The 25,950-nt window shown below is 47.4% G+C and overlaps 1 protein-coding gene across 1 annotated transcript in view; it reads left to right on the top strand.

The window, feature by feature from the left end:
* RIMS4 (regulating synaptic membrane exocytosis 4) overlaps positions 1-25,950 on the top strand; it is a 58,362-nt gene that overhangs the window by 22,098 nt on the left and 10,314 nt on the right. Inside the window, exon 2 of the mRNA XM_033186508.1 lies at positions 16,263-16,401. Coding sequence (XP_033042399.1) covers positions 16,263-16,401 — 139 coding nt within the window. The remainder of the gene's footprint in view (positions 1-16,262; positions 16,402-25,950) is intronic.

The raw sequence follows: 25,950 nt of genomic DNA, 5'->3' as shown, positions 1-25,950 counted from the left end.
GATCCTCTGCTTTGGCCTCCCAAACTGCTGGGATTATAGGTATGGACCACTGTACCCGCCTCCTGTCTCCTCTTTGAGCTCAACTTCATTTATCAAGCAAATCTAATGTCTAATAGCCTCTGACAGTGGAAAAACTGAAGCTGGGAGTCAAGAGACCAAGTTCTAACCCAGCGCTGCCCAATGGACATTTCTGCAATGATAAAAATGTTCTGTGCCTGCGCTGTGCAGTACTGTAGCCGCTAGTCACAGGTGGCTACTCAGCACTTGAAGTGTGATCTGTGCAACTGAGGACTGAATTCTTAATTTTTTTTTTAAAGTTTAAAGTTTAAGTGTTCACATGTGGCTAATGGCTACTCCAGATGTGCTGAGCTGTGAGACCTTGAGCAAGTTTCTTCCCTTGTCTGGGAAGATGAAGAAATGCCATTGGAGAAGCCAGAAGAGAATGTCTGGAATAGAGACTGAGGTCTGGAGCCAGCTAGATATATGGTTAATTTCAGTTCTGCCAGATACCACCTCTGTGACCCTGGGCAAGTTACTTAAACTTTCTGTGTCTCAGTTTCCTAGTTTGTAAAGGGATCCTGATTATAATCACCTCACAGAACTAAAACGAGGTTTAAATGAGATATGATTCTACGAGTGCCTTATTCCTGATAGGCTCTTGACAAATTGTATAGAAGTGGTTTTAGCTGGTATTGCAGACACTCGTGTTCCCCTATTGCATCTTTGGAAAATTCTGAAAATTCTTGTTTTTGCTATAAATGCTTACAAAATGTTTACTTTTAGGGCTGGAGTTTATAACCTTGAACCTCTTGAAATTATGTTCAAGTTATATCATTGTGCATCTCTATTTTTTTTTTCCTGGAGAAAATCAAAACTTTTCTCTGGGGAAAAGCAGCTCCCAGCAGATTTTCAAAGGACTCCAGAAGATTTAGGAACTCTGGGAGGGAGGAAACTGGTATTCATGGTGCATGTGGAACAGGACAGAGTGTGATTAGCGAACCAGTGGACTTTGGCTCCAGACGGCCAGTGTTCCTGTCCCAGCCCTGCCACCTCCAGGCTGCGTAAACTTTGTTGAACCTCAGCTTCCCTATCTGTAAAATGGGTATGATACAGGACATATTTCACAGATTGTTGTGGGGATTAGGTAAACAAATCCATGTTAATTGAGTAGCATGGCACCTGTCACCCGTGCCCAATGGATGCTAGCTGCTTTTATCATCACATCGTCATTGTCATTATTGTCATCACCACCATCTCTTCCATCCATTATATGCCAGCTTGGTGTGAGGAGTGTCAGTTTTTCAGTCTGCCCTCTCCTCGTGCCCTATCATCTCAAACCTCATCTCACACCACTCTACCTTGCTCTGTCTGCTAGAGCCACTGTTGTCTCCTTCGAACATACCAGACATGCCTGCCATGGGCCTTTATGTTTCTGTTCCCTGTTTTGGGAATGCTTTCTGTGATCACTCTGTTTCAGAGAGAAACACTCATCCCCGCCCTCATTGCCTTCTAGTATCCTCTCTATCTTTCTGTATTTGTCTGGCTTGATGTTTGCTTGCCTCTCCTAGCATGGAGATTCAGGAGGACAGTTCGTTTTTCCTTATTTTGTTTCCTGCTCTAGGTCCAGTGCCTAGAACAGTGCTGGATATGTAGAAAGTGCTCAAAAAATTACTTTGTGAGTGAATGAATGAATGAATCTCATCTAGTCTGAGACAGGCTTCTGTAGGGCTCTGAAGCTTCACATGATGTCTCTTGTGTAATATTTTCAATCAACAAATAATCTCTGAACCCTCCTTTCTGCCAAGTTAGGCCTTAGGTTCCAGGGATAGAAAGATGAGTGAGAACATCCCAGTTCTTGAGGCGTGCACAGGCACGTGGGGTGACCATGGTACAGTTCTCTTCTAAGCACTTAGACTATAGTTGTAACTATAGAATTATGCTGCCGTCCTGTTTGTTGTCTGTCTTCCACCCTAGACTAGAAGAGCTCAGTGGGTGAGGACCCCCATTCGGTCTTGTTCAATGCTGCGTTCTCGGCACTAGTATGAAGGCTGGCACATATATGTAAATGGGGTGTATGAATGAACAAATACAGGGTGTAGCAGGATAGGGACTAGCAGAGAGGTCTGTGGGTGTACCAAGGAAGGGTGACTGGCTCTGTCTGGGGAAGGATAGGATGGGGCTGTGAGAGATTCACACGGGAGGTGAGGAACCTTCTGTCCCTTGCCTCGGCTCTCACTTGGCCAACCATGGAGCAGTTTGGGAATGAGGGTGGGGTGTGGTTCCCTCCCTCAGAGGCTGGGTGGCCCTTCCATACTTCAGCTTCTGCCTGAGCTGCTGTCCTTGGAGTTAAAAATAGGGAAGCATGGGAGCACAAGGACATGCTGTCCTCTACCACTGAGCAGGGATTCTGCTACCTCTTCTCAAAGGGGGCTGTAGGGCGGCAGGTTTGAGAAGCCAGAAGCTTAAAGAATTATCCCTTCCTGCCCCCTTGAGGACAGGCACAGACTTCTCTTTCCCCAGTCTGGCATGACTGTGAATGAGCTGTGTGGAATGTCACAGCTGGAAGGGCTTTCTGGGGTAGGCGGACATCTGGCAGGAAGCCCGTCACCCTCCAGGCCTGGGATCTTGGCAGACAACACCAATCAATCAAGGCCCCCTTTCCTGGGACCATGGCAGGCATCACCAATCAATCATGGCATCCTTTTCTGCCAAGTCCAGGCACAGTCTAAGAATTCTTAGCACAGGGTATTTCAGGCAACAGCTAGCAGAGTTGGCAAAAAAAAAAGAAAAAAGAAAAAAAAAGAAAACCTATTTATCATCCCCATTGTAGTCCACTCCTCTCATGGTGGGAAAACTGAAGCTCAAGAGAGGAGCAGAAAGTTGTCTGATGTCACACCGGAAGTCAGTAGTGGAGCTGGGACAAGACCTAGGAGTTCTGACTCCCTGCCAAGGCTTTTTCTTTTTCTATCCCCTGTTGCATCCTCTTTTCCACAGGAACTAAGGTTTGCAGGTTTGTGTATGCAAAAGAATGGCTTTTAGGCTAGGCATGGTAGGTAGTTCATGCTTGTAATCTGAGCTTTTTGGAAGGCCAGGGCAGGAGGATCCCTTGAGCCCAGAAGTTGGAGACCAGCTTGGGCAATGTGGTGAGACCCTGTCTCTACAAAAAATAATTAGCCAGGCATTGTGGTGTACACCTGTAGTACCGGCTGAGGTGGGAGGATCACTTGAGCCTGGGAAGGCAAGGCTGCAGTGAGCTGTGATTGTGCCACTGCACTCCAGCCTGGGTAACAGCCTGTCTCTTCAAAAAGAAAAAAGAAAAAAAGATGAAGAAGAATGGCTTTTAACCCAGGGACTGCAGGCTCCCAAACTTTATGCAACATACTGTGTGTATGTGCTGGCAGGTCCTTTTCTAAGAGAGAGTAACTTTTATCCATTTTCAAGAGGCTCCTTGAACAATGAAGAAGGCAAAGAAATCAGAAAAGAGTGAATGGAATGGGCTAGAATCTTGCTACTCAATGTGTGGGCCAAAGACCAGCAGCATTGACCTCACCTAAGAGTTGTGAGAAATGCTGAATCTCAGGCCTCACCTGACACCTGCTGAATTAGAATCTGCATTTTAACAAGATTCCTGTGTGATCCATTTGCACATTGAAGTTGAGAAGCCATGAGCTGGAATTCCTTCAGACTTTGGTGTCTGTGTGGAGGACCTGCTTTGTGCCAGCCAGTGTCCCTGCCCTCATTTGAGAGAGAGAAAAGCAACCAACGGAGGTGCCTTAGCCAAGGTGGGGCCCAGCTGCTATGCAACTCTGCTGAGGCCAAATCAAGGAAGAGTTTGTTTAAACTGCTTCAAGATAAAGGGTAGCGCTGCTCATCCAAGGAGTAGGAGACCCAGTGTGCATTAAGCACGTATGTGGGAGGTTCTTGGGAAACCTTAGTGGACACCAGGTTAGCTGCTATCCTGGAGAGAGATGGATTTTAAGTAGTTGTGGGACGTGGATGAGCCAAGCTGGAGCAACAGGGGATGTGCTGCCTAAGCCCAACATCACTACAGCCTCAGTGCTGAGAACAGCTAGTCCAAGGTGGGTTTGCTGTGGTGAGTGCTGGTGCCAGGTGGTTTCAGGTGGTCTTAATTGAGCCTTGCTAGCTCTAGGTCTTGCAGGTTCTGGAGGAAGCTGGCCATGTGTTGATTGAGGAAGGTGGTGGTGGGGAGCCTGAGGCTTGCCCTGGTGAGACTGGGAGGAAGGAATTCCCTCATTTCCAACCCCACCCCATCCCCTACATCCCTGCTCCCCATGTATCCACTGCATGTTTTCATCTGTGGGCCTTTGTGGGGATACATGTTCACATGTGTTATCTGAAGATGACATGTGAGGGGCCAGACTGTATGGCTTGGCCTTCTCTGGCCTTTGCAGCAGGTTTTCCACACTGCTTCTGGCTCAGGGGGAGCCTCCTTGCCATACTATGGGCTCCTTGACCCTCTTGGGGTCAGTGTAGAATAGGGGTTAACAGCCTAGCCTGGGAGATGAGATGAATTGGAAGGAAATGTATATAAACTTTGTTGAGATATAATTCACATACCATACAGTTTACTAGTTTAAAGTGAACAATGGGTTTTAATGTTTAATATATTCACAGAGTTGTGCAACCATCACCACAGTCAATTGTAGAATATTATTGTCACCCCTGTACCCGTGAGCAGTCATATCCCATTTGCCCCTCTCTCTGGTCCTTGGCAACCACTAGTCTGCTTTCTAGATCTATGGACTTACCTATCTTGGACATTTCAAGTAAATAGAGTCATAGAAGAGCTGGTCTTTTATGAACAGCTTCTTTTGCTTGCATAATGTCAAGGTTCATATATGTTGAAGCATGTATAGATAACGCATTCTTTTTTTTTTTTTTTTGAGACAGAGTCTCCCTGTCACCCAGGCTGGAATGCAGTGGCGCCATCTCAGCTCACTGCAACCTCAGCCTCTTGGGTTCAAGTGATTCTCCTGCCTCAGCCTCCTGAGTAGCTAGGATTACAGACACACGCTACCACAGCCCAGATAATTTTTGTATTTTTAGTAGAGACAACATTTTACCATATTGGTCAGGCTGGTCTCAAACTCCCGACTTCAGGTGATCTTTCCATCTTGGCGTCTCAAAGTGCTGGGATTACTGACGTGAGCCACCATGCCCGGCCCAGTACTGCATGCTTTTTATGGGTGAATAATACTTTATTGCATGGATATACCACAATTTGTTCATTCATCCATGGATGGACATTCAGGCTGTGTCCACTTTTTGACTGTCACAGTTAATGCTACTGTGAACACTTGTGTTCAGCTTTGTTTGGACGGAGTGGATTTGTTTTGCATTCCTCCTCTCCAGCCTTTACTTGCTGTGGGACCTTGGGCAAATTGCTTCAGTTCTCAGAGCCTCAGTTTTCTGAGAGTTTCTGAGAATCAGGGACACTACTCTGTATCTCAGAGTATTGTTTATAATAGTAGCTGCAATTTACTGAGTGCATGTATCACTGTGACAGTCATTGTGCAATGGTATGTCATTGAGTTCAGTCCCACAAGGGGTATGAGAGATTTATTTCACAATTAACATGGATCTGTGCTATCATGGGCTAACATGCTACCTTGTTGGAACAAACCATTTGGTGCCTTGAGGAGTTTTCCTTCCAGTGTGTGTGGGGAGGAGGGAGCTTCCCTGCCTCCCCTACACGTTTGGCATTGTCTCTCTGTTAGAGGCCATATTTCTTTCCCTTCCTTTTCTTTTAAAAGTTTTGAAATACACACAGAGAAACGTGCAGCAGCTGGAATAACTCCCTCATGGTTCCATCATTGTTCTACCATGAGACCAGCTTGTCCCAGGTAGGGCTGGCCCCTTCACCCTGGGTCCCAGAAGAGTTCGTGGGATAGAGCCATAGCTAACTCATAAAGTATGTTAAGTATGGCTGGGCGTAGTGGCTCATGCCTGTAATCCCAGCACTTTGGGAGGCTGAGGCAGGCAGATCATTTGAAGTTAGGAGTTTGAGACCAACCTGGCCAATATGGTGAAACCCCATCTCTACTAAAAGTACAAAAAGGGAAAAAAAAAATTAGCCAGGCATGGTGGTGCATGCATGTAACCCCAGCTACTTGGGAGGTTGAGGCAGGAGAATCACTTGAACCTGGTAGACAGAGGTTGCAGTGAGCCAAGGTTGCACCACTGTACTCCAGTACATGCCACAGAGCAAAAGTCCATCTCCAAAAAGAAAAAAAGTATGTTAAGTATGAACAAGAACTTTGTTCTGTAAACCACTGAAATTTGGGGGTAACTTGTTATTGCGGCATAACCTAGTAAGAGCTTACTAATGCATTTAATCCTTACAATAGGTGGAGTGGGTTCTATTATTTTTCCTGTTTTGCAGGGGAACTTAGGCTCAGATTGGTTCAGTAACTTTCTTTAGTTTACTCAGAAAGTGGCAGAGGCACGCTTCAAGTCCCAAACTCAGTTTTTCTGGCTCCAGAGCCTGTTCTCCTAAGAAGACGGAGGTACGTGGGCTGTATTTGGTGAATGATGAGTAATTCCGTGTGGATAGAACACCTGGTATGTGCATCATGGCAGACTTGTAGTATAGGTTTGGGGCAAATCCTGGAAGTCTTGAATGCTGTGTGCATTGTGTAGTTTCCCAGTGCCATATGGGGCCATAGACTCTACCTTTTGCCCACAACCCAGTTCCTTCCAAGGCTTGTTTAGCTTGTCCCAAATGCTGATGGAAATAGCTTCCTGAGGAAAAACAGCTTTTTGTGGGGCTGTGAGTTGTCTTCCTTCCGAGGATCGCGGAAATGCCTCTTCTTTAGAAAGTCTTTCCACGTTGGCTTGAGGAGAGTAAATGACTTTCCCCTGACCACCCCTGCTCAGCACAGGACTCCCCCACCCCAAATGCATTTCGTCTGCTTCTGGGACTTCTTGTCTTCAGTTTTCATTTGGTTCCACATTTTCCCCTTCACTCTGTCTACGTGTTTTTATTTGTCAATATAACCTTCAGTTGTACTGGAAAGTAGTGCTTCCATGTACAATGAAATCTTCTGATTTTATTTGCAATCAAGTATAATTCAGCATTGAGTCAATTCTGCTTACAACCCACACCGTGGCTCTAACTCCAGTGCTGCATTAATTACCCTTCTCCTCTGCTCCCATAATATTCTGTGTATATCTCTGCCCTTACATTATGCTGCCTTGTAATTATTGCACAATTTCCCCTTTTCTTGCCTATCTCTTCTGGTAGACTGGGAGTTTCAGCAAGGTCTCGGTTTAATTCATCTATGTTATAAGTCTACAGCACAGGATCTGGCCCTGAATAGGCAATTAGTAAAGAGTTTGTTGAATGATAATTACTTATCTGTTTCATGTCCCCTCCCCACTGTAAGTTCCTTAAGGTCAAATACTGTATCTTATTCAAATCCCCAGAGCCAAGAACAGCATGGCATAGGAAATGAGCTCAATAAATGTATATTTTGTTGGATAAGTGAGAGTAACGTTTCCTTCCAGGGGCATAACTCTTTAGAGTTACAAAGCACATTCTGTATTTATTACCCAGCTGATTCTCACAAAATCTTTCCTCTCCCTCTCTAGGGTTCTCAAATCCTTATCATGTGCCTTTTGCCTCTCTTGCTTTCACTCATTTCATCTCTGTGTCTTTGTGATCTCTCCCTCTTTCCTCTTCAAATCCTCTTGGGAAAAGGTCTGAGGCACTCATCCCTCCCTCCAGTGTAGAGCAGCCTAAAGGGCAAAAATTGCACTCTGGTCTGCGTTGAACCAGGATCACATCCCACGTGCCAGCTTTGTAATTATGGGCGGGTTCATTAGCCCCTGAGCTTCAGCTTTCCCTTCTGAAAATGAACACAATACTTACTTCACTGGTGGTTGTGAAGATTATATGAAATGATGAATGGTAAGCACCTCTCATAGGCTCTGGTTCAACTTGATAAATGGAAGTTCCTGTCTTTATGTGGAAAGGTGATTCTTTGAGGGTGGGATTTCAGGCATCAGCAAGCCAGTGGGAAGGAATTGTAGTTTAAAAACAACCACAGGATAGTGATGCTTCGTAGTTCTAAAATCTCCCTTGTGAGCCCCACCTTCGCCCTAGGCAGGCCCAGTCCTCTCTGTTCAGTCAGCACCACGGACAGTTCCTGCGTGCACCAGTTCTTTGCTGTGGACTTAATTGCATTTTAGAGGCCTTCAGTTGCAAGTCACAACTTTATATACCACCAAGGAAGCTAAAACATGTCAGAATTTAACTCTGACATGCCATTGGTTGCCATTCACATCTTGAAAAAATGCTTGTCTTAGAATCGATGAAATAACGAGTTTACTAGAGGTGGTATCAGTGAGCAGTTGACCATTGACCTTTAGAGAGGTTAATAATAATAGCCAGCATTTATTGAATGCCAGCTGTATTCCAGGCCTTTCCCCCTCCTTCCTCTCCTGTTCTGGGTGCTGTTTGCCCTTTATACATATTCTCTTAACAAAGATTACATTTGGGGAATATAAATGTGAGCCAGATATACAGTAAATCAACAGTCTTTCCACCATCGTTTTCCTCAAAACATTCCAATTTTTAGCCTCATTTCTTCAGAACATTGCTTCCTGCTGAATGATAGTCTAACGTGTTAACCTTTCCAGTCCACACCGTGGTTAACCCACCTAAAACGCATTTCAAATGCATATCCTGTAACCCAGCAGTTGCACTCCTAGGTATGTGCCCTGAAGAACTGCACAGAAATCGTCACCAAAAGACACATACAAGAATGTTTTGGCAGAGCTATTTGTAATATCCCATTACTGGAGGTTACCCACCCAGATGCTCATCAGCAATAGAATGAATGAAAATCATTTTGATATATTCACACAATGTACTACAATAAGTCATGAGAATGAATGAACTACAATGAAACAATCAACATGGATGAACCCCACAAATGTTGTTTTGGGTAAAAGAAGCCAGATGCTAAAGAATATACACTAGGTGATTTTATGTAGTGAAAACTGCAAAATAGGCAAAACCAGTCTGTGCTGTTAGAAGTTAGGATAACGGGCCGGGCGCGGTGGCTCAAGCCTGTAATCCCAGCACTTTGGGAGGCCGAGACGGGCGGATCACGAGGTCAGGAGATCGAGACCATCCTGACTAACACGGTGAAACCCCGTCTCTACTAAAAAATACAAAAAACTAGCCGGGCGAGGTGGTGGGCGCCTGTAGTCCCAGCTACTCAGGAGGCTGAGGCAGGAGAATGGCATAAACCCGGGAGGCGGAGCTTGCAGTGAGCTGAGATCTGGCCACTGCACTCCAGCCTGGGCGACAGAGCGAGACTCTGTCTCAAAAAAAAAAAAAAAAAAAAGAAGTTAGGATAATGCTACTTTTGGTGGAAAGTAACTGGAAGTGGCATGTGGGCCTTCTGTAGGGCACTGGTAGTGTTTTGCTTCTTGATCTGGGTGCTGGTTCCATAGAACTTTGTAATGGTCATCAGGGTATACACTTACAACTGTGTGATATATAATTGTGCAGTTTTCTTTATGTGTATTATCCTGCAACAAACAATTGTTTTAAAAAGCACCTTTCTCCAGAAGAGAAGAGAATGCTGAGACTTTTGTATGCAGGATGATGGGTAAGAAATTGGAGGGGCAGCTGGTCACATGGAAGATTTGGAATTATTCAGCGTGAATAGAATGTAGAGAACACTAGGGAAAAGGGAAAAATTGAGGCTTGAAATGTAAATTGGGACCATGTCAGAAAGACAGTGTGTGTTAAATTGGAATTTATTCTGCAGGCAATGGGGTGTCATTGAAGGATTTTAATCACAGGGATGGTGTGTTCACAGTTGAGGTTTGGGAAGCTCAGATGGGCTGCTGAGTAGAGAAGAAACTGGCCGAAGAGGACACTCTGGTGGTGTGGACACCAGTTAGCATAGAGGAGGAAACTGAGCCACAGAGAGATTGAGTAACTTTATCAAGATCACACAACTAGTAGAGTGACTGGGTCCAGGTTTACAACCCAAGCATTCAGGCTCCATTGTCTATGCTTTTAACCATTAGGCCATGCTGCCTCCTGAAGATGCTCTAGAAATAGTGAAAGGCTGTCAACTGAAAAGGAGCAGGGAGGTTAGCAGTTAGAAGACCTGAATTTTTTTTCCTGAAACAGGGTCTCTGTCACCCAGGCTGGAGTGCAGCAACATGATCATAGCTCACTGCAGCCTCAAACTCCTGGGCTCAAGCAATCCTCCCACCACAGCCTCCTGAGTAGCTGGGACTACAGTGTCGGCTAGTAATTTTTAAATTTTTTCCACAGGCAGGGTCTCACTATATTGCCCAGGCTGGTCTTGAACTCGGGCTCAAGCAATCCTCCCATCTTGGCCTCTCAAAATGTTGGGACTACAACCATGAACCACTGTCCCCAGCCTGAATTCTAATATCAACATGGCCTTTGACTTCTGCCCTTCTTTGGGCCTCAGTTGCCCTCTGTACAATAAAGGTATTGATCTGGGTGATCCCTAAGTTCCCTCCAGATGAAACCGTCTCTTATTTTAAGGGAGGGCAGCTTCCTATAGCTCCAGGGAGAAGAAGGGGAAGGTTAGGGCCCTCACAGAAGTAATCAGGATTGTGCTTCCTCCTCCCATCCTTGGAGACACAACCAGAGGCAACATCAGTGCCGTGGAGGCCTGAGTACCTGCAGATGGTTCTCAGCCCTTGATTTTCAGATGGACTTCAAGACCTGGACAAGGGAGGCATATGAGGCCCATGTCACTGGGAATAACCAGGCCAGGGAGAGGTTGACCATGGAGGAAGAAGAGGCAGCAGCCTCCAGGGTATTTATCTCAGAGAGACAGAAAGAGTAGTTGCTGTGGGAAGGGGAAGCAGTGAGCCAAGGGCCTTGGTGCCTTTTGCATCCTGGTTTAAAATAGCCCAGTCACCCAGAGCTCTTGTGTCTGGGGGAACTTCACAGGCTGCTCTATGGACTCGGAGTGGACACACACTGACCAGGATGTGGTTAGTGATTTTAGAGCCTGGGAACCTGGAACAGGTCATGGAGCCTCTCTCGGCTTGGGGCTTCTCATCTGGAAGTCAAAGCTGATAATGTCCATCTTCAATAAAATGTCAGAGTGGGGACTGGTTGAGTTCTCTCCTTCTCCCTCCCCCCACCACATCCCTGAGGTCTCATGGTTAAGAGTATATGATGAGCTGTTTTCACACAGACCTGGTTTCAAGCCTAGCTCTGTCTTACCTGGTATAACCTTGGACAAGTTGCTGAACTGCTCTGAGCCTGTTTCCTTGTTGTAAAATTAGGATAATAATACTTGTCTTTCAGAGTTATGGTGGGGTTAAATTATATATGTATATATAATTTGTACACGGTACAGGGTAAATACTAAAAACAATAGAATCTGTTTTCATAATTTATCGTTTTATTATCCTGTTCCTTATGAATCCTTACTTTTGGGAGAACGTACATTAGACACATTCATATTCAAGTATAAACAGCAGAGTGAGATCTACTTGTTTTCTTTACCAGAGAGAATTTACATTTTTCTTGGGGACACATCCTAAAGCCAATTCAATTTAACACACTTTCAGTGGGGATGGGCAGTGTGGGCGCTGTCCCTGGTGCTGAATGGAAGTAAATGACGAATGAGCTCATGCTATAAACACAGACATCGACTAGATGGATGAGAACTGTGTTTCAAGGTGCCGTGGAATAGTTACCCCAAGAGAAGTGAAGACTGAAATGCCCCTAGGACTCAAGGAGTCTGATGAGAGACGTCTTTGTGGAAGACATGGCGTTAGAGTTCTGGTGTGGAGCTTGGTGAGTTTACTTTAGGGTGCATTTAAAACATGGCTTTGGAGCCAGAATAGCCTGGAGTTGAAGTCCAGCTCCATTAGTACTCCATTAGTACTCGTGCATGTCCTTCGGAAAGTTACTTAACCTTCTCGATCCTCATTTTCTTTCTCTGTAGAGGGGGACAGTAGCTATCTCATGGTTTATTGTGAGAATTAAGTGGGATGATACCTTTGTGAAACACTTGGCATGGCATCTAGCAAAATGGTAATAACCATATTAATAATAGTCAACTTTGTTGAGGGCTGACCGTGTATCCCAGCCTACCTAGGCCATCCTGAGGGTTAAATGTTAGGTTAAATGTTATTACATTTTTACATTGCTTGCTTGTTAACATTTAGTGCTCACATAGCTCTGAGAATCTGGTGCTTTTATCCCTATTATATGATGAAGAAACTGAAGTACAGAGTGCCTGATAAATTGTAGGTGTTATTTAAAAGCTAAACTATGGAGGATGGTTAGAAATTTGATAGGAAGATGAGGAAGGGAGGAAAAGAAAGGAGTGAGAACCAGGATGGGGAAGTTATTGAGGATGTACAGTATTTCTCAGGATGGAGCACTGAGGTGTCTGGCTGGGCTAGGATATAGAGACTGGGAGGGAGACCAGTAGCTGATGGAGAGGGAGTCAGAAAATGGAGATTCTTGGGTGCCTGGGTGCAAAAACTGAACCTAATTCAGCAGGCAGTGAAGAAACATTCTAAGGTATTTTTTTGGTTTTGGTTTTTGGTTTTTTTTTTGAGATAGGATATCACTCTGTCGACCAGGCTGGAGTGCAACCAGCCTCAACCTCCCAAGCTCAAGCAATCCTCCTACCTCTGCTACAGGTGCCCACCACCATGCCCGGCTAATTTTTGTGTTTTTTTTGTAGAGGTGGAGTTTCACTATGTTGTCCAGACTGGTCTGAAATGCCTGGGCTCAAGTGATCCACCTGCCTGGGTCTCCCAAAGTGCTGGGATTACAGGCATGAGCCACCGTGCCTGGCTAAGGTTTTAAATAAGATGGTGGTATGATTGAAACTGTGATTTATTTATGAACTTGTTTGTATTTACCTTCATTTGCATTATAGAATTAATACATTAATTATAAAAATTCAAATGACATAGAAGCATACAAAAGAGAAATAAATTTCCTTCCCAATGTTCTGGTTGGGTGTAAATGGGTACAGGTATAGTTATGATGCGGGAGCCCACCTATGTGAAGATTTTTGAACTTTGACTGGCTTAGGGTGCCAGCCTGTCTAAGGTCAGGTGTCACCAAACCAGACCCTGAGATGAGATCCACGTTCCCAAACCAGACCCTGAGATGAGATCCACATTCTGCCTGCTTTTATTCTGGCCATGCTGGCAGCTGATTAGATGATGCCCACCCAGATTGAGGGCAGGTCTGCCTTTCCTAGTCCACTGACTCAAATGTTAATCTCATTTGGCACCATCTTCACAGACCCACCCAGGAATGATACTTTGTATCCTTCAACCCAATCAAGTTGACACTCACTATTAACGATCACAGTGACATTTGGAAGTGAGGAAGAGCAGAACAAAGGGAACACATCTCAGCCACCTGAGATGGATGGATCTTGGTGGGGGTAGTTGGGAAAGCATTGGAACAGTCACTTTGGGGACCATGGCCCAGTTAGCAAGAGAGGACCCACAGAAGGGGGAGGTTGGACAGTGGACATTGCTGTGGTTGGGTCCAGTCATGGTCTCCAGTTTGGGGAAGGTGGTGTGTCAAGGGAAAAATACATTTACAAGGGCATCAGCAAGACAGTTGGCAAGGGCAGGTGTGGGGACATTGGAAGGTCTTTCTTCCTCTGCAGTGGTTGGGCTTTTTATGTTCGGCGCCTACTTTGTGCCCGGCACTGTGGGAAACGTCTGTCATGTAACCCTCTCAACAGCTCCGTGGGGAAGATGCCGTCCGACTTGCCCCAGGTCTCCATACCTGGGCCTTCTGACTGCAAAACCATGCTCACCTGTGTGGGGAGCCAGGGCTGCTGTGAGGCAGATCCTAGGGGCCTAGTTGGGAACTGCTTTCAGGGCTGTAGGGTGCCACGCAGATGCAAGGCACCGCTCTGGGGGACTGAGTTGTTTGTCATGCTCTTTTCCTCCCTCTTCCGGGAGAAATGTGTCAGACCCAGGTAGGTGGAGATGGAACCAGGGTGGGAGGACCCGAACAGGGCTCAGCAGAGGGAGGGAGCCGGGGCAGGTGTGTGCTGCCTGCCTGCAGGGTGCCCAGTCATGGGTCTGTATCCCTAGTGTGGGGCTGGGGGTGTTTGTTCCTGCACATCTGACAGGGACATATGTACAGTGCTGTGTGTGTGTGTGTGTGTGTGTGTGTGTTTGTGTGTGTGTGTGTGTGTACAGGGATGTCTCTGTCTGAGTCTGTGTTTCTGAATGTGCATGTGAGTGGTTCTGTCTTTCTCTGTGTCACTGTACCTGCTATACACAGAAAAATACAGAAACAGTGGAGATGGAGGATGGAGGGAGGCTGCAGATGCAAGCTAGGGAGAGAACAGATGATGGACTGGAGTAGAAACACCAATATAAGGGCACACACGCTCTCCCACGTGTTCAGAAACACCCAGGGAGGATGTGTATATACCTACCCTCTTAGCCTCAAACACACAGAGTGACAGGCGTGTGGAGACCGCTGGGAACACACTCAGACCTGCATTAACACACTGTCTTTGCATGCATCTTCCTGTGTGTGTGTGTGTGTATTGCTGTGTGTTTTTCTGAATGTGGGTGTCTGTGTGTCTCAATAACACAGACACGTGTGGGAGACAGAAATATGAGGCTACACGTTCTGAGAAACACAGTGTTTGTATCTACGCATGCATGTGTGTGTGTACATGTGCGTGTGATTCTTAGAGTCAGGGAGGAAGGAGAGACCATCCTGGAGCTGGGAGGAGGAGGGAGGCCAGGAGAAGACCGGCGAGAGGTGTCCTGGCCTTGCCCTGCTCCTGGTATGCAGGCCTAGCTCTCCTGTCCTCTGGTAGGAGCAGGATGACTGGGTGTGATTGGGGCTGCTTTTCCCCAGTGGGTTAATCAGCAAGCATTGAAGGATCCCCTTGGGTATAAGCCCACATCTGGACTCTGTGGGACCATGAAAAAGATCCCACTAATGATCTACCCCACCTCTAACAAGCCCACAGTCCCTTGAATCACTAGGCCACGGAGCAGGGAGCAGAGACCCTCCTGGGGCTGTGTCCTGGCTCCCCGCCTTACTAGCTCTACAGGCGTGGACAAGTCCTGACCTCTCTGTACCTCCAGTTTTGGGCACTGGATGGGGATGAACAGCAGCATCCACCTTATGGTTGGTTGTGAGGATTAAGGCTGCTCTCAAGGCAGACACTGGTCCATCCCACAGCTATTAGTTGAGCTCTACAATGGTCTAGACCCTGTTCTTGGTGCTGAGGCTTCAAGAGTGAACAAAGTTCCCTGTCCTCATGGAGATTATGGTCTTCACAGAGGAAGCGGCCAAAACACCAATATTGTTTAATGCATTTGGGTGATAAACGTTAGCAAAACCAAAGCAGGAGTCGGGGCAGAGAGGGGCAGGGGGTGGGAGAAGGCTGCTGTTTTGGAGGGGCCAGGAGTGGTCAAGAAAGATCTCAGATGAGATGATGTTTGACCACAGAATGGAAGGAGTGGGCTGCTGATGGGGGCCATTTAGCCTCATAAAAGCCTGTTATTCTTCCCACTTGACAGTTGTGCAAATAGAGGCACAGAGAGGCTGAGTAATTTGCCTAAAGTCTCCCAGCCACTGAGATAGATATCCAGGATTTGAACTCATGCCATCTGATTTCAGAACGAGTAGTCCTCAGTCAAGGGTGATTTTTGCTGCCTAGGGGCTATTTGGCAATGTCTGGAGATATTTTTGATTGCTGCAACTGGACTGCAGCGGGGTGGGGTTGGGGTTGTACTAGTATCTAGTGGGCAAAGGCCAGGGATACCGTTAGACATTCTGTGATGCACAGGGCAGCCCCTACTGCAAAGCAGTATGCCATCCACAGAGCCAGTGTGCTGAGGTTAAGAAACCCTGGTCAAAATCCATGCAAAGCACTTGACACAGTAGGACACGTAGTAGGTGCTCAATAAATAGTAGCTGAAGAGGAGGAAGAGAAATGATTTGGAGAAGGTTTCAGGGGAGAAATGAATTCAAGGGGGAGAAAAAGCACATGTAAATGAATCCATCATTTAACAAAACTCATGCAATACTGTTTGTTGGTGGGGTGGTTACTGGTGAGGCTGGGGATCCATGGAGGTTGATGGACTGGGGATGGAGGCTGAAGCTGGATAGCCCCCAACTGCTGAAACACTGCTAACCAGATGACTCTTCTCTCTGTTGCCCTCCCACCTGTGTCTCTCTCCCCATCTCTCTTGGCCGCTTTGCCCAGGAGACAGCCGGAGGCTGAAGGGGGCCATCCAGAGGAGCACAGAGACGGGCCTGGCAGTGGAGATGCCCAGCCGGACGCTGCGCCAGGCCAGCCACGAGTCCATTGAGGACAGCATGAACAGCTATGGCTCGGAGGGCAAGTAAGTGTGGGGCCACCAGCCCTTCTGGCTCTTGCATTCTTTTGTGGTGGGGCACAGGAGGGACTGAGCAACCCCTCTGGGAGCCCTGGGGCAGCTCCAGGCCGTGGAGATGCCAGCTCAGGGCTCCAAGTTCATCCCCCATCTTCAGAAGGGAGACAGTGTAACAGCAAAGTCCCGAGGGAGAGTGAGCCCCACTGCTTGGATTTGAATCCTGGCTCCACCCCTTTCCTGCTGTGTGACCCTGAGCAAGGTCTCTGTGCCACACTTTCCTCATCTGTAAAATGGGAGTAACGGCATCAGCTTCATAGGGGTGTCATGAGGATTAGACATTTATAATCCATATAATGCAGGGGTAATGTTTATACACAGCATAAGGCAGTGTTTGGCACTAAGTGCTGTATATTCGTGCTGCTTAAGAAATAAAGGAGGGGGTAGAGAGGGGTTTTATTATCATCATTATTTCCTCTTTACTTTTTTAGTTTCCTAAATCCTGTTGGTTTTGAAAAATATACACTACTGCTTTATAAAAGCATTTCTTGAGCATCAGCTCACTAGACAGTAGTGCGGCTAGCTCCTTGCCAGCGTTTCCCTCCGTGGGCTTCACGTCAGAATCACGGGAACACGTTACCAATGCAGCTCACAGGGCCCCACGTCCGAGCTGCTGAATTAGTCTCTGGGAATGTGGCCTGAGAACGCCACTGTTAAAAAGCTTTTTTTTTTTTTTTTTTTTTTTTGAGACGGAGTCTCGCTCTGTCGCCCGGACTGGAGTGCAGTGGCCAGATCTCAGCTCACTGCAAGCTCTGCCTCCTGGGTTTACGCCATTCTCCTGCCTCAGCCTCCCGAGTAGCTGGGACTACAGGCGCCAGCCACCTCGCCCGGCTAGTTTTTTTTTTTGTATTTTTAGTAGAGACGGGGTTTCAGCGTATTAGCCAGGATGGTCTCGATCTCCTGACCTCGTGATCCGCCCGTCTCGGCCTCCCAAAGTGCTGGGATTACAGGCTTGAGCCACCGCGCCCGGCCAAAAAGCTTTTATCCTAGAGGAACTCACCTGGACTCGGGGTTTCTCATTTTCACAGAACCCTTTAAGAATTTCAGGAAAGCACTGGGCCCAGTTTTCCCCAATACACACAGCCCCCAGTGCAAGTACACACTCATTCTCCCACACACAGTCCTGCAAACATGCTTTTCTCATAACTACAGGGGTTATCAGAGTCCCCTAAAACCATCCGTGGATCCCTAGGTCAAAGAAACTTTGATCCAAAGCGACTTCCTTATCATATAGATGGCCAGGGCACTCAGAGAGGTTAAGGAGCTCACTCTGCATCACGAAGCATGTTACCAGGCCTGGAACCCAGGAGTCTTGACTCCCAGCCAGGGGTTATTTCCCAGCACTGCATCGCTTCATGGTCCTAGCTATCCTCTAAAGTCAGGGAAGTGGGGTGGGACATCATGATTCTTGTGCACATGGGAAGACTGAGGCTTAGAAAAATTAAATGCCACAACTGTCCAGAAAAGTAGCCACTAGACGCATGTGGCTAATTAAATAAGATGAAACTTTCTGTTCTTCTATTGCACTAGCCATATTTCAAGTGCTCGCTAGCAACTTGTGGCTAGTGACAACCATATTGGGTGGTGTAGAAAATAGAACATTTCCATCATCATACATAGAAAATTCTTTTGAACAGTACCAGCTAAGTGACTTGTGCAAGGACAGACACACGGCCACTGAGAGGTGGGCCTCCACCTTTTCTTCCCTTCATTCTGGCCCTGCCCCTCAGCTGGGGGCTCCTGCTGGCTAAAAGCCTTCCCCACCCACCCCCAACCCCTCCTAAACTGGGCATCTCCAGCCTCGTGAATGGCCTTGCCTTAGCAGATGCTGCTGTTCCACCCACCTCCTAGCGAGACTTTCCCGTGGGTGAGAACAGGAGGAGGACAGCGGAAGGGAGAGGAGGAGGAGGAGGAAGGGAGCCAGTGTTTTCTTTAACCTGAGAAACATGGCAAGGCAGCAGAACTTGGAGGAAGATATTCTCAGCATCTGGGGAGCAGTGGGGCCCTGCTGACAGGTGTGAGTTGCAGGGAGTCAGGAAGCTCAGGTTCTCATCCTGGCTCTGCCACTCATGCCCCTGAGTGGGCTTGGGCACATCAGTGGGCCTCCCTAATGTTTGAGGAGGCCAGTAAACATCTGTCAGCCTCGCAGGCAGGTCTGGACACCTAGATTATGGGAAGGGCAGCGTGCTGCAGTGAGCAGCAGCAGAGAAGTCAAACCTGCATGTCCATTTTATAGAAGAGGAGCTCAGAAAGGCCACATGACCAAGGGGAGCATTATCAGAGTGTGTTGTGAGGAAGAAACGTGGTGATGCCTGCAGGGGACAGGTGTTTGGAACATGGCTCTTGTTACCGTTTGCTGTAATGGGCTTTAAGGGACCAGAGAGTCTAATTACATGACAGACAGGTTCAAAGCTAGGACTCAAGAATGAGACTGCCCTGGTGTGTGGTTCATTTCAGCTTCTTAGTAGCTGTGTGGCTTTGGGGGAAGTTACTTCACCTTTCTGAGCCTAGTTTCTTCATCTATAGAAAGGGGACAGTAACAGTGCAGATACTTACAGAGTTGTGAGGGTTCAATATGTTAATACATGTAAAAGAACTTAGCACAGTGACCGGCACTGTAATTGTTATCTATTATTGTTGGTTGTTAATTAAGCCACTGTTTGTTGGCTATTTTGCTATTTTGGTCAGTTGCGTTGTAACAGATATAGTGAGCCACCCCAAATACAATTGTGTCTATAAAGTGCTTAGCACAGAGTAAGCACGGAGTTAAGTGTTGACTGTGATGATTACGATAACTAAAAGGGTTGAGGTGGGTGTTCTGAGCCCAACTGTGGAGGTTTCAGGTGGGTTGGAGGGTGACGGGTCCAGCAGCAGGGGACAGTCTCGGCCTCCTGAGAGGGGCTGAGTGTTGGTGGATCCCAGCCAGGCCCAGCGCTGCCACCTGCCCAACACCTGGGCAAGGTAGGGACACAGAAGGAATGGGTGAGGACATTGAGCTGTAGTCAGCCTCCTTGTTCTGCAGGCATTTGGGGCACTGGTTGGGCCCAAATGCCAGGCTCTGAAACAGGAAGGGATTGTTCTTCCCTCTCCCCACCCCTTGGGCTTCTGCCAGCCCAGCTGAGGCTTACAGGGAGCCAGCCTCACTTGAGCAGCCCCTGCAAGGCTGCAGCCCCTGGCACCACTGGGTCTGTCTGACTGCGCTGGATCGCCAGGCATATGTATTCCTGCAGGTGGGCACAGGAGTGCTCCCACATGGATTTTCATTTCAGCAGATGTGATTGAGCACTTAGAATGTGCCAGGCAGTTGGGTTGGGCACCTCAGACACCCTGTCCTCCATGAGCTTCCACTCTTGGGCACTGACTAAGCAACTAGCAGTGTGAGGAGAGCTGCAAAGGACAGGTATAGAAAACTTGGGAAATGCTGTGTTCCCAGGTGTCAGGGATGGGGAAGGGGTGCCTGTGGGTTGGGCCGCTCTGCCAGTGAGGATGCCTTGAGTCTCGGGTTATGTAATACCAATGGACAGTGGCTTCAGCCCTTGCTATTCAAAGTGTGGTCCACAGCCCAGCAACACTGGCATGGGAGCTTGTTAAATATGCAGAATCTCAGGCTCTACCCCAGACCCACTGAATCCGAATCTGTATTTTAATGAGACCCCCAGGTGGTTTGTATGCACATTAAGGTAGAGAAGCCCTGGCTTAATGGTAATAATGGCCATAGCTAACTCTTGCAGAGAACACTTGCTAAGTGCGGATACTGTGCTGTGCTTTTACTTATATTGACTCATTTAATTCTCACAACAACCTGACAATGGGACTGTTAATATTCCCATTTTACAGATGAAGAAATGGAAACTCAGAGAGGGTAAATAAGTTGCCCAAGGTCACACAGCCAGTCAGTGGCTGAGCCAGGATTCAAATCCGAGCATTGGGTATCTGCCCTTAACGTTTACACTCAACTCTTTTTCTCATTTAATGGTTGCATTTATCAAGGTTTCTGGAAGTAGAGGCTTCCAGGATGGTTTGGTAGTTCAAGGATGCCATCAAGGACCCAGAACCCCTCTCTCTTTCCACATTATGGGCCTTATGATGGGCCAGCCATGGTTGATCCCCTGGGGCTGGGGAAGGGCTTTCTTTCTTTGAGCCTGTTTCTGCCTGATCAAAAATTGGAGCTTTGTGGGTTAAGGATGGAGAGTCAACCAGCCATGCCACCATGCCAGGCCCATCTCACCTAGGAAAAGGGCAGGAGCTGGAGCTCAAGCCCCCTGAGATGGGGCCATGAGAACAAAACCTTCCAGACATACCATACTCCCCACCTGCCCTAATCCTGAGATACTCCCTGTTGACTGTGTGTTCTAGTTTGGGTTTTCCCAGAACCAGACCTGAGACATGGGTTCAAGTGCAAGTGATTCACCTGGGAGATGATTCTAGAAAATAAGAGCAGAGGAGCATGTGGGAGAGAGGTGATGCACCCAATAAAGCATAAGAAGCCAGCTTTCCCAGGGGGCAACCAGAGCCAATCCTGATGGGGAACTCTGGGAACCCGTGTGGAACATGCATCTGGGAGCTATCTCCTCAAGAGGCGAGGGAGCTGAGGTATTTACATTCCAGCTCTTAACCAGTTACTGAGCAGCGGCTGCTCCCTGTTAACTCTCTGGCTCTTCCTGTGGCAAAATAGGCTCTAGAGGCTAGAGAAGCTCTTCAGGGGCCAGAGAAGCCTGGGCAAAGACATGCAGATGCTGATGGTTAGAAGTCAGCAAGCACTGACATAATAAGGGGTGAGGACATGGCCCAGCAGAGCCTGCTACACTGTGTGGGTGCATAGGGCTACCATCTGACCGGCTGCCCAAACCAGAAATCTGGGGTTCTCGCAGACAGCTCTCTCTCTCCAATCCATAATCCATTCCCAATCCATAATCATGCTGTGCCATTTTACTCTTAATGATCTCTTGAATCCATCCATTCCTCCCCATCTCCATCTCCTGGTCAAGGCCATACATTGCTCTTGCCTGGACACCTTCAGGTCTCCTTTTTTGTCTGGACATCACAGTTTGTCACCCAGCACTTATTCTTCTGACCTTTCCCAGCCTCTCTCAGTCCCCAACCATGTGGGGACTCCACCACCCTGAACTTTTACCCTTCACTTTTCTCACCTCCAGGTCTTTGCATCCATTGTGCCTTCTACCTGGCGCTTCCTTCTCTACCCCTGCTCCCTCTTCACCCTCTGACTCATTCCTTCTCCAGACCTCAGCTGAGAACTGGCACAAAGGCTGTATCTCATGTGCCAACACCAGCAATTGATAGTGGTTCCCTGGAGTGCTGTGTTGAGAAGGATTCTGGAGCCAAGTCCAGGCTTGGCAGGAGAGCTGAGGTTGATTAGCAATGTCTGTCCTGGGCGTGGGCAGAAGTGGAATGGAACGGGTCGGGCCTACCTTTCTTCTGCCTGTATCAGCAGCCCTCACAGTCCCCTGTCCCTCCCCCACCACAGTGCCCTACACTCTCTATCTTAATTGTCACATGTGTGTCTGTCTGTCCCACTAGACGCTGAGTTCAGTGCCTGTCTAGCTGGCCCAGTCGGTGCTCTGCACATTCTGATGAACAATGGGTGGGTGTGTGTGAGCAGAAGCATGCATACATTCCACTCCTTCCCACCCCTTCAGCACACAGAATCCAGGGCCTTGGCATCCTCTCTGTTGACCCAGAAGCACTCCAGGCTGGCTCCCAGCGCCCACCTGCTTCTTCCTTCTGCTCTTTGTTGTCCTGAGATGTCTGGGTCATCAGCATCCGGGTCTCTGAGTGTCTGGGTCACTGTGTTCACAGCCCAGGGAAGCAGAGTATGAGCCGATGGCAGGGCCACTGCCCCCGGGCTCAGGGTCATGGTCCTGTCAAGGCTGTTTCCTGATCACCAAAGGCTCAAGAGTCTGGGTGGGTGGTCAGAACCCCTTTTCTTCCCCACTTCTATTATTTAGCAGCATCCCCATGCCCAAAGGACAAAGCAGAACTGGATGCAGCTGTGGCTAGGAGACAGGGATTTGTTTTGTTTTGTTTTATAAGCGCTAGTATTTCTTGAGCATTTGACTGTGCCAGACTCTGTTCTAAGGTGTTTATCTCATTTAATACTTACAATAGCACTGGGATTATCCTATTGTTCTTTATTCCTGTTTTACTGGGAAGGAAACCAAGGCTCTGAGAAGTGAAGAATGTGCCTCCACGACTAGTGAGTGGTGGAGTCAGGATTCAGTTCCAGGCCTGCCTGACCCCATAGCTTGGCCTGCAAATCCCTGTGCTCTGCTCTGGGCAAGGCTGAGGTCCCCTCAAGACAAATAGAGACAGTATAACGTAGTACTTAAGAGGGTGAATTCTGGAGCCAGACTCTCCAGGTTTAGGTCCTAGGTCTTCCACTCCTAGCAGAGTGATTCTGGTTCAATTACTTAACAATTCTGTGCCTCAGTTTCCCTTTTTGTAAAATGGGTATTAATTACAAGTACCTAGCTTTTATAGAGTTGTTAAGAGGATTAAATGGATCAACATTGATAAATAGTACTATCAGTGCTTGACTCATGACAAATTTTTGACAAATAAAAAAATCCTTGGCTTTGTATCCATGAGCCACACACTGTCTCATAGAGGTGGTCAGGCTTGGAAATATCTTGAATTCTTGAGAAGTCGGAGTCAGCATTGTGTGATATGGTATATCCTGGCACAGGGCAATTCTGCTACAGTGCTTGTTTTGAAAACGAGAATTTGTTCCAACATGATTCAAGTATTAGGGAACAATTTGAGCATAACATAAATTTCGCATTTGTTCAGGTGCAATTTTATCCACGAGGAACACTGGATGAATGAAGAAAACTGCACCCACATAAGAATACACAAAACGCATGTGGCTCAGACATCCACGGCACCCTCAGTTTACTATTATAAGCCACACCCGTCCACACTTGGTGGTACAACTTTCCATTGACTTCAGTTTTTCCCTCACTGCCTCAAAATCACTCACAGGCTGCACCTCTTCTGACAGCCCCATCCACAAGCAAACTGCAGGTTGTTTTCAAGGTCATGTGCCATTTTTATTGTAGTATTTATGCATTTCTAAAGCATTTAACATATATAAAACCATGCTGTCATTTTTACTGCATTCCTGCCTTTTTCTTTTTTTGATGTGACACTGACCCCATTTTCCCATAAGCTCTGTGATTTTTATAGCAGGATTTTGCATTGCACAGTAATTTTTAGAAATGTATATTTCATGTTACAGCAGAATTGACTATATTGTAGGTTTGGTGAGTTTGTGGGAGGATGGATGGATGGATGGATGATGGATGGATGGATAAATGGATGGATGGATGGATGGATGGATGGATAAATGGATGGATGGATGGATGGATGGATGGATGGATAAATGGATGGATGGATAAATGGATGGATGGATGGATGGATGGATGGATGGATGGATGGATGGATAAATGGATGGACAGATGGATGGATGGATGGATGGATGGATGGATGGATAAGTGGATGGATGGATGGATGGATGGATGGATGGATGGATGGATAAATGGATGGATGGATAAATGGATGGATGGATGGATGGATGGATGGATGGATGGATGGATAAATGGATGGATGGATGAATGGATGGATGGATAAATGGATGGATGGATATATGGATGGATGGATGGATACATGGATGGATGGATGGATGGGCGGGCATGTAGTGAATGGATGGACAGGGAACCCATAAATTCCTAAACCTTTGAGAACCACATAACCCATAATCACCATAAGGGCTGTGCAACCTTTTAATTTCTGATGCTGTTGAAACGAGTGATCCATCTGGAAAAGAGAATGGAGTGAAACCCCTGCGTGACCTAGTTACTTCTTTCACCATCAAGAACACAGAAAATCCAGGGGTCAAACCAAGCTCAGAGGTTAAGAATAAAAGACCAGTGGGTTTCAGCTCTGCAAACAAGAGTAATAGGATTTGAAATGCAGGAAATCTCATTTCACCATTAACACAAAATAAAAGGCCAGCAGAACACAGGTTGTAATCCTGTTTCAGGGCTTTGCGCCTGTCCAAGTGGCACATGTCCCTGGAAGGGATCCGCTGCTGCAGTCCTCCCCAAAATGGCTTGGGCTTGTTCTCAGGCATCCAGATGCTGCACTTACTAACAGGTCTAGAATCTGAAATGCCATGAAAATGCCAAGAATGTAGCAAGGAGGCTCTCCCAGGCCAGGCAGCAGGCCCAGCAGGCCACGGTATCTCACCCTTTGATTCACTCAGCAGGTCCTCTGTGCTAAGCACCTTGCCTGCACTAGCTCTCTGACCCTCCCCAACAACTCAGCAAGATGATTACTATTTATTCCCATTTTCTACATGAGGAAACTGCAGCTCAGAGAGGTTAAGACACTTCCCACAGGTTGTATAATACTGGAATCCAGGGTCTGTGTTACACCAAATCCAGTCTTCAACCCATCCTTTATTTTCCCAGTGTGAGTCCTGCTGTAGGGCTTGGCAGTGAACATTTATTGAGCTCCTGTTGCATACAAGCACTTGTCAAAGTTGTAGCACATATGCAGTACTTAATTCAGTAAGCTCTTTTATACCCCTGTGCTCATGGATGCCGTAAGCAGAAAAACGTTTGAAACTGAGACAGCACAGGCACTGGCCAACGAAAAGACCAGACACTGTCCATGAGGCAGTGTGATTTCGTTTGCAGTTAAGAACACTGAAATGCAGAGGCAGTAACAACTTGTCAGAGGTCACACAGCAAGCGGTTGGCTAGTGAGGAGTAGAGGCAGATTTGATTTTGTGACCTCTGCCTTCTTTTCGTGCTCCAGGAAAGACCCCAAGGTGGAGTCAGGTCTCTGATGCAGTTGGATTTCTGGCTAGTAGGGCCTGGCCACCACTTTATTCCACCTTCCTCCAGCCCCCGGGAGGACGTGATAACCTATTCAGGGTTTCTGGGGCGTCAGCCGGGTTCCTTGGCAGCTAGCAAGGCTCCCTGGGATAGGAAATCAGGCAGCCGCCCAGATATTATAAACAATTACCGCTAATTACCAGGCCTGCCAGTTCCCCATTGTCTGCTCACAATCCCACCAGGAACTGAGGAGCAGACATGATGATGTTGGAGGAAACTTTCAATTTCAGGCTGCAGAGGGCCTCCCTCTGCCTGGGAGGCTGCACTCCTTCTATGCCTGGAATCTGTGAGACCCCCACCATTTCTCAGGCTTTTGGAGCCCAGACACTCCTTACAAAATGGAGCCTGACCCCCCAGATGGCTGGGAGGGTAGGGTGGAAAAGAGACGCAGGGGCATGGAGGAAAGGCCACGTCACCAGTGTGCAAGAGGCCAGGGGTCCCCAACCCCAGGGTCCCCCCAGGGTTACTGGCCCCTGGCCTCTTAGGAACCAGGCCACAGAGCAGATGAGCAGTGGGCTAGCGAGCATTACCGCCTGAGCTCTGCCTCCCGTCAGATCAGTGACGGCATTAGATTCTCATAGGA

This window comes from Trachypithecus francoisi, unplaced genomic scaffold (genome assembly GCF_009764315.1).
Source record: "Trachypithecus francoisi isolate TF-2019V2 unplaced genomic scaffold, Tfra_2.0 Lachesis_group21, whole genome shotgun sequence".
NCBI lineage: Eukaryota > Metazoa > Chordata > Mammalia > Primates > Cercopithecidae > Trachypithecus > Trachypithecus francoisi.
The sequence above is the reverse complement of the archived record's forward strand: the minus strand, read 5'-3'. Positions and strand labels throughout refer to the sequence as shown.